This window comes from Passer montanus, unplaced genomic scaffold, assembly GCF_014805655.1.
Source record: "Passer montanus isolate IOZ18808 unplaced genomic scaffold, ASM1480565v1 scaffold9, whole genome shotgun sequence".
In the NCBI taxonomy this organism is placed as follows: domain Eukaryota; kingdom Metazoa; phylum Chordata; class Aves; order Passeriformes; family Passeridae; genus Passer; species Passer montanus.
In genome coordinates this window covers 16,720,855-16,729,285 of record NW_024374367.1, presented here as the reverse complement: position 1 = coordinate 16,729,285, position 8,431 = coordinate 16,720,855, and the positions used below count along the sequence as shown (strand labels likewise).

The window sequence follows — 8,431 nt, the reverse complement described above, 5'->3', positions numbered from 1 at the left end:
CCGTTCCCGTTGGTTCCATCCCCGCTCTCATTTCCCATTCCCCATCCCCGTTCCCGTGGTTCCCGCTGGTTCCCGTATCCCGGTTCCCGTTCCCGTGGTTCCCATTCCAGTAGTTCCCGTTGGTTCCCGTTCCCGTAGTTTCCGTTCCCGTTGGTTCCATCCCCGCTCCCATACCCGTATCCCGTTCCCCACCCCCGTGGTTCCCGTATCGTGGTTTCCGTTGGTTCCCGTAGTTCCCGTTCCCATCCCAGTTCCCGTTGGTTCCCGGTTCCCGTTTCCCGTGGTTCCTGTTCCCGTCGGTTCCACCCCCGCTCCCATTCCCCGTTCCCGTTTGTTCCCGTATCCCGGTTCCCGTGGGTTCCTGTAGTTCCTGTTCCCCGTAGTTCCCGTCGGTCCCATCCCCGTACCCATTCCCGGTTCCCGCGGTTCCCCGGCGCTGCCGGAAGCGCGGCCGGAAGCGCGCGGGGAGCGGGCGCGGAGCGGGGCCCGCCGGAGCCTCCCGGAGCCCGCCCGGCCATGCCGCTGCTGGAGCCGCCCTGGGCTGGAGCAGCCTGGGACAGTGGGAGGTGTCCCTGGGACAGGGGAGGTGTCCCTGCCATGGCAGGGGTGGCACTGGGTGGGCTTTAGACTGTCGTAGGGTTCTGTGATTCTCTTTGCCGTGGAAGCTGGGAGGAGCTTTGCAAGATGGAAGCAGCCAGAACCTTCCCTTGTGTAGTTCCTGCTGTAATGCAAACATGTGGCATCTCACATTCTTCATTTAAATATCTTTTTTAACATCTTGAGGGTGGTACAATTGCAAAGCTCTATGTGCAGAGCATTAACAGCTCAAATTTTCCATGCTGCTCTGTCTGCCCTGGGAGATATCTGCTGGAACCTGCCCCAAGCACTTTGCTGAGGCCAGATTAGGAGGGAAGTACCTTGCCTTTTCTCACATTAAAATAGAGGCTTGTGATTGTTTGGTTCAGAATCTGTAGCACTTCCTTCCGTGAAGGGGGGCAGCATTTTTCATTAAATATCTGTTTTAACATCTTGAGGGTGGTACAATTGCAAAGCTCTATGTGCAGAGCATTAATAGCTCAAATTTTCCATGCTGCTCTGTCTGCCCTGGGAGATATCTGCTGGAACCTGCCCCAAGCACTTTGCTGAGGCCAGATTAGGAGGGAAGTACCTTGCCTTTTCTCGTTAAAATAGAGGCTTGTGATTGTTTGGTTCAGAATCTGTAGCACTTCCTTCCGTGAAGGGGGGCACTGTAGTTTGGCAATGAAGTTTAGTTTAGCTTGGCAAAGCTCTCACCATTGAAGCCAGTGTGGGGAGCCACAAAACTGGAAATTCTCTCCAGTTGTGGTGGTGCAGCCTGCCCGGGGCACAGGCTCCAAGCAGCAGTCCTTGCACACGTGGGAAGGTGCTGGCAGCCTGGATCTACCTCTTCATTCCTGTTCATACAGTTAAAGTTGGTTTCTTTATGGGTTTCTCACCCCAGCTCCAAGCAGCAGTCATTGCACACGTGGGAGGGTGCTGGATCTGCCTGGATCTACCTCTTCATTCCTGTTCATACAGTTAAAGTTGGTTTCTTTATGGGTTTCTCACCCTATTTCACTTCTTACTAGGTATGTAGTGATCTTTGAGCATTTAGATGGATTTGTGGTTTTGAGTGTTAATTGGTGCATTAGACCAGGCTGGATTGGCCTTGGAGCAGCCTGGTCAAGTGGAAAATGCCCCTGCCCATGGTGGGGGTGGGATGGAATGAGCTCTAAGGTCCCTCCCAACCCAAACCGTGTTGGGATTAATGAATGCTTCTGCTGCTTTCCCAGTGCATTCCCACAGAGTCTGAATACAGATCTCTTTCAGGAGCTGGTGCTGAGACCCTGACCCATGATGATCCAGGGAGGGAGTGTTTTCCTGGAGAATTACGAGACTTTTTAAATCTGAAGTGGCCATGAAAGGTCGGGGATAAATTGCCAAAGTGTAACAAACACAGAGATTTACCGAGACAGTGTGGTGTGTTCCACTCCCAGTCTGCTGAGGCTTCCTGGGGTGGTGAGGTGGCATTCAGCTGTCTCTCAGCATTTCAGTGCTGTCTGCCCTCCTTTTTAGCCTCTTCTTTCAGCAAGGTGGTGTGGTTTTGGAAAGGGGAAAAGAGGGGGTTGTGAGTTTGTCTGGGGCTCTGCAGGAGGATGAAAGTGATGAGCATTGGTCATGTCAAAACCCCAGCACGGTGGGGGAGTGAGCAGTGCAGCCACTGCTGCAGTGGTGGGGCTGATGGAGGGTTTGTGCACCCTTCATCAGCCCCCACCTGGGGGTTGAGGCACTGGGGAGCAAAAGGAAACAAACATCAGCTTTAGGTGCAGACACGGTGAGGGAGTGAGCACTGCTGCAGTGGTGGGGCTGATGGAGGGTTTGTGCACCCTTCATCAGCCCCCACCTGGGGGTTGAGGCACTGGGGAGCAAAAGGAAACAAACATCAGCTTTAGGTGCAGGAGCTGATATTTGATTTTGAAACATGTTTGCATAAATAAGGGGTTCTTTTGCAACAACGACAATCTCAGTTCCATGTGAAAATGGTGTATTCTCAATATTTGTGTATTGTGAAATAGCTTGCATTATCCTACAAGGAAATCCATGGGCAAGGGTGTGGAACTGCATTTGGAATAGTGTTCAAAACGATGTGTTTCCTTTTCCAGATTGTTCCCTTTGTATCCGCAAGTCTTTGTCCTACAAAACACAGTGTCCAACGTGCTGTGTGGTGAGTGTGGCTTTGGTTTGGTTTTCCCCCTCAGTTTATTTTTTATCTTGGCAAATCTCAGGAGCTTTTCCCTTTGGACTGTGCCAAATAATCAATTCTGACTGCATGGGCAAGGTGTGGTGCTCTTGCAGCTGGAATTCTCCTGTTCCAGGGGCACCCCTCTGTCAGTGCAGGCAGAAGGGATGGAGCATCAGGCCTGGGTGTGGCTCAGGGCTGTGTGTGCAGTCTGGCACAAAACATTTCAAGTCAATTTGTTAAAATACTCCATCGTTTAAACCAGCAGTGCTGAAACATAAGCACTTATCTTCTGTAAGTGGCCCCATTTCATCTCAAATTAAAAATAAAATTAAAAAATAATAAAAACTTTGTTTAAAAGAACAGCAGAGAGGGTTGCAGTGAGGTAAAAATCAGAAATTGTTTAAAAAGAATGAATTGGATGCACTGAGGCAGTTCACAATTCATATTTTCATTCCATAATCAGAAGATTAACATTTCCCTTCATCAGTTGTCACGCTTTGTTGCTTAAAGTTCTTACCACCTTCAGAAGATGGTTTGGTTTGATTTTCAAAATTATTAGACCTGTGCTGCAATAAACCATTGTTGGAGCCTGGGCACACTTGGCTTTGTTGCTTTAGCTTTATGATTTGTTTTTACCTCTTGCCTTAATATCCCAGACTTAAGTTCTCAGGCAGTTATTTTAATGAGACATTTTTGGGGAAGAAGTGTTTACCTTTTAAGCATCTTAATTGCTGTAACACTTTAGTGGGGGTAGTTGAGGCATCGAGCCAAGCAGCAAGTTATTGATAACTTGAACATTTTCTGGGCACTTGCTGTTTTCACTGTCACTGCATTTGAATGTTTGTTTGTTTAGGTTTGTTTTGGCTTTTTTCTTTTTTTTTTTTTTTGCTTTTTCTTTCTTTTATAGGCAGTCTCAGAATCTGTGGTGAAGAACAACCGGATTTTAGACGACCTGGTGAAGAGCTTTAATTCTGCAAGGTATTGATGTGATTTTGTAGCTGCTGTCTGGCTTGGCAGCTGGCAGGGTGTGACTGTGTGTGACCAGACCTGGAGAGGAGCGCTCTGAGAACTGAGCACAACAATCGTGGTGTCACAGAAGCTCTGTCAGAGATGAATGTTCGCACTGTGGAGAAATCCTGCAGTCTTCTGGCTGAGGGTTGCTGTGCACTCGAGTGATGTGGAGGTTTTACAGGCTTACTTTGGTTCTGCTTCTGCTTAGCTGCTCTGGAACTCTCTGCCAGTGTGTAGGGAGATATGTCAGGATTCTCTGGGGGAAATAATGGTAGCAAAGATTTTCTTCAAGATCCTTCCTCTGTGTGCAGGGGAGAGTCTGAATAGAAGGATTTGTCCAGTGGTTATGGTCACCTTGCCAGAGCATTCTTTTGGTGAAGTCTCTGGCTAGGAAAATACAGGTATTGAAAGACTAGAAATGTGAGTTTTCTTGGGGAAGGAAAGTAATGGAGTGCTGTGCTCTCAGCTTGATTTCTTAGCTACTTTTCTGCTTGTTTTTAATTAATTTTTGAACTTCACATCCCTTTCAAATACAGGAACAACAGAATAAATATGACTTGATAAAATACCACAACAATATCACAACATGTATGACATGTTGATGATACATCAGTAAATACATGAAGCTCCTGCTATTGTTTTCTTTGGATGAGAAGCCACTTAGTGATTTGCTGGGAATTCTATGGGTGTTCCTGTCTCTGTAGGAGACAAATGCACTTTCATATTTTTCTCTGAAATTAACTTGGAGCTGGAAGTCAATGAGACTCTTGGCTTTGTAAGTGACAAGAAGCATAGTTCAGTTGATGGCTTTATTTCATGAGAGACTTTTTCTCTGAAGATCATAGAATGTAGATAGATCTAATCTCCTATATGACCACTACTAGATTTAATTGATTTATTTGAGTAATTTAAATCCTACAGTTCCCCTGTTTCAGCTTGAATTCTGGTCCTTTCTAGTGATAAATGCATTACTATTTTTTTTGTTAATGCCTAATTTTGTGGGGAACAAGTAGTGCTGACTTGGATCCATTATGATATTGAATCTTAAATGTTAATTTTTTTTTGGCCTGCTTTAATGGATTAGTATAAATCTTACCAGTGAGAGTAGTTCAATAACCTTTCCCTTTGTGACTTGGAGCTCAGTCAGTTTCTCACTCGAAGCTGGGGCTGTGGAGCCTGGCTGGAGCTGAGGGAGCAGTGCAGGGGGGTGGGAAGGGGTCCCTGCTGTGTGGGGGATGCAGTGTGGTGTCCAGGGCCTGGCAGCTGGGCTGGGGCTGTCCCTGGGGCTGAGGGGACACTGCTTGTCCAGAGACCTGTACTGGGATGGGTGTCATTCAGTCAGAGCTCTCTGTCCAAATCTTCTCTCTCCCCCCTCCTTCTCCATCTGCTTTGCTTCCCCTTGGTTGTACCCCCAAAAAAATCCACAATCCAGGGATTGAAGGGCTCAGCACGTTTGAAAGATCAGGTATGTTCTAACTTGACTTTGAGCCTTGGGTAGTTTGATGTTTATGAAAATTAGGCCTTAAATCTTCTCAGCATTTCACAAAGTGCAAACCCATTTCTTGAGTCAGGCCTGGAGGGGAAGGAAATGGTAATGTTGGTGGCACTTAGCAGAGTGAAAGCTGTGCTCCAAGGTCAGCTGTGCAGGGAGTGGGAAGCATTCCCAGCAGATCCCAGTTGTGCTCTGCTCAGCAGTGGGTGTTTCAGGATGGCTGGGGGTGTGTGGGATGCAGCTCCCTCCCTGTACAGAGGGTGGGCTCTCACTGGAGGTGTCCATGTCCTTATGGCCATGGATTTTCTGTGTGAAGGGAAGGAGCATTCTGGCTGGGCTCCAGTGGCTGTCAGTGCCCTGGTGAGGGCACACCCTGACCCCAGAGGGGCAGGAGCCTGGGGGGCACTGCCATGGGCACTTCTCTGTTCCCTCACCTGTCTGCTCTGGCCAGGCCAGGAGAGAAAGATGAGGAGCAGTATTTGCACGAGCTGACCTTAATGAAGACTTCTCTTATCAGCTGCAGTGAGGCCAGTGTATTTAAAAATGACAGCTGAAGTTTTGTGTGAATTGTAAAGAACTGATTTCATTGCCCTCTACTAAAGAGATTATTTTGAGAAAATTTGTCAGTTTCTGCATCACCTTGTTAAATAGAAAAGTAGTAGTGCTTGCTGAAAGGAATCTCTGGTTTCCTTTATACATAGGGAAGAAAAATGTTTTTACTGTCAAGTTTATCTCTGTTTCCTAGTCAGGGTTACTGGACAGGTAGTGAGTCAGAGGAATAAACACATCGACTCTGGGTGCTGGAGAGAGCAGGTGCTGTCACTGCTGATACAGTGATTGAGCAGGAATGCAGCAGGATTCAAGGAGATACATTGCTTTTAGTGCTGATCTGGGTGAGTTCTTGCTTGGAAGATTCACAGCTCTGTCTCTTCCTCTGAATTTATTTATGTGGAAGCCCTAGATTCCCAACAACTCTGCTTCATTGCTGCTTCAGCAAGAGAGAAGTAAGCAGACTGTAAAATGGGAGCCAGGAGCCTGATGAAGGACACTGAGTTTTTGTGGGTGTTACAGGCCTGAAGGAAAGAAGTGGGAAGCTGTTGATGCTGTTGTTGAAGCAGAGGGAGGATGTTTAGAAACCATCCATCTTTAGTTAAACAGGTGGTCTTTAGCTCCCTGCCCTGGCTCATGTCAGTGACTGAGGAGGATGGGTCTCACAGGAGGGTTTGGGCAGTGCCTGCTGGATCTGGGCTCGCTGACACCTGCGTGATTCATCTCTCAGCCTTCAAAGGGAAGGACACTGCTCTGCTCATAAACTGAGCATTGTCAGCTGTGCTGCAGCTACTGCTTTGTGCCAGAAAGGTGAAATCCTGTCAGCTCAGAGCTCACAGCACTCCATTACGTTCTCAAGAGTATCACAGATAACACTGAGACCATACACAGTATGCAGAGGTTTTTGACCATGATGTAGAGCTGATGTTTGCTGTAGGATCAGCTCCCAGGTGAGCTGGCCAGGCTGGACCCCTCCACCTCTGTGTGATTTCTGTGGGCTTGCTGAATGATGGATGAACTTCTGGTCTGGTCACGTGTGTCCAAATCTGCAATCACACCTGTCAGAGTTTCTGTGATTAGTGAGAAATTGGAGTGATTCCCTCTGATGCTGAGGGAGGGGGTGGCAGGTGACAGTGCTCCATTGGAGAGCCCAGGGCTGTGCCAGGAGCATCCCCTTGCCCTGGCTTCCCTGGTCCTGGGGTGTGGGACTGTGAGATGTCATCACCCAGCTGCTCCTGAGCCCCAAACCACTTTCTGGGAGAGGGCAGTGTGGGCCTGCTCCCTTCTCTTTGCCCTCAGTCCTGGCATTTTCACAGCCAAAACAAGCATGTTGGCAGACAAGTTCTCGAGCTCCTCACGCCGTGCAGTGTGCTAGCTGTGTTTTCCCCTGGTGCTTCTAGGCAGCAGCTGTTGCAGTTGGTGTTGGAAGCTCCCCCAGTTCCATCCCCCCTGGCCCACAGCCAGCGTCCAGCTGGGAGCCACTGCAGCCCAGTGTCTCAGCCAGAGTCTACAGAGGTGCCAGGGGTTGACAGCTCCTTGGGAAAGGACAAAGTCTGCACCTCCACAAAGGCATGGTGGACTGCTCAGAAGAGTTTGCAAACCGAGGAACAGCATGGCCTACACAGCACTTCTGCAGAGGCTGCTGGCAAAGACAGCCAAGTGAGATCACAGGAGGTGCCTGGCTGCACCCAAAGTCATGAAAAGCCTTCTACGTCTGTGCTCAAAGGAGACAGGAAAGGTGAGGTGTTTGGTTTCTGACTGTGTCCTGCTCTCCCCCAGTGTGGCTGGCTCTGTGTGTTAGAGGCACCCATCCCATTGCTCCTTGTGGCTCCGGGCTGTGCTGCACACTCACTCCTTCCCCTTTAACTGGCCCGTGCTGCCTTCCCAGCTCTGCTCCCAGCTGGTCTTCACGGGAAAGCTTGAGCTGCTGCCAAGGAGTTAAGTGGAGTCCAGTGCTTATGGATTCCTTTGCTTTGAGTAACAACAGGGAAAAACAATAGTTGTGCAACAGTCTTTAGTAAAAATGAAGTAATTTCTCTTCTCCTTCCCCCTAATGACTAGACAGACACTGGCATTTATTCTGCCCTTTTATCCTTGAGCAGGTTATTTTATAACATGTTTGTTATTTGAGGGTTGAGCCTGAACTCAAAATTAGCATGGCAGCAGTTCTGTTAATATTTCTGTTCCCACACTCTCCAGAAGAGTTATCTGCTTTATTCTTTTGTAATTCTTGAGAGTTAAGGTGAATTTACTTTGAGGCATGAAAATGCTCATTTATACCAGTCAACCACAATGAAATGGCAGAATCCTCTTAGTTCTGATGTGCTGGCAGCCATCCTATTGACCTAGCTGAAAGCCTAAATTAAAACAAAGCACCATGTAGGAGTACACCCCTGGTTCTTATTAGCTCAAATTTAGCTGTTGTTTTGTTTAATGATTTATTCATCTGGAACTCTGAAGTCCATATGTATTCATTAGCTGGATGGATCCTGCTGAAAGAGGTACCACAGCCAGGAAAGGAGCCACAGGAAACCTGTCATGGTTGTACATCAGACCTGCTTGTGTTGATAAGTTGAAACTCACATGAAATTTTACTGTTTGTTTATTTTTGAGCAATT

The 8,431-nt window shown here is 47.9% G+C and overlaps 1 protein-coding gene across 1 annotated transcript in view; it reads left to right on the top strand.

The window, feature by feature from the left end:
* Positions 1 to 8,431, top strand: part of RAD18 (RAD18 E3 ubiquitin protein ligase) — a 28,517-nt gene that overhangs the window by 1,105 nt on the left and 18,981 nt on the right. The window contains exons 3-5 of the mRNA XM_039734254.1: positions 2,682 to 2,743; positions 3,669 to 3,739; positions 7,214 to 7,551. Coding sequence (XP_039590188.1) covers positions 2,682 to 2,743; positions 3,669 to 3,739; positions 7,214 to 7,551 — 471 coding nt within the window. The remainder of the gene's footprint in view (positions 1 to 2,681; positions 2,744 to 3,668; positions 3,740 to 7,213; positions 7,552 to 8,431) is intronic.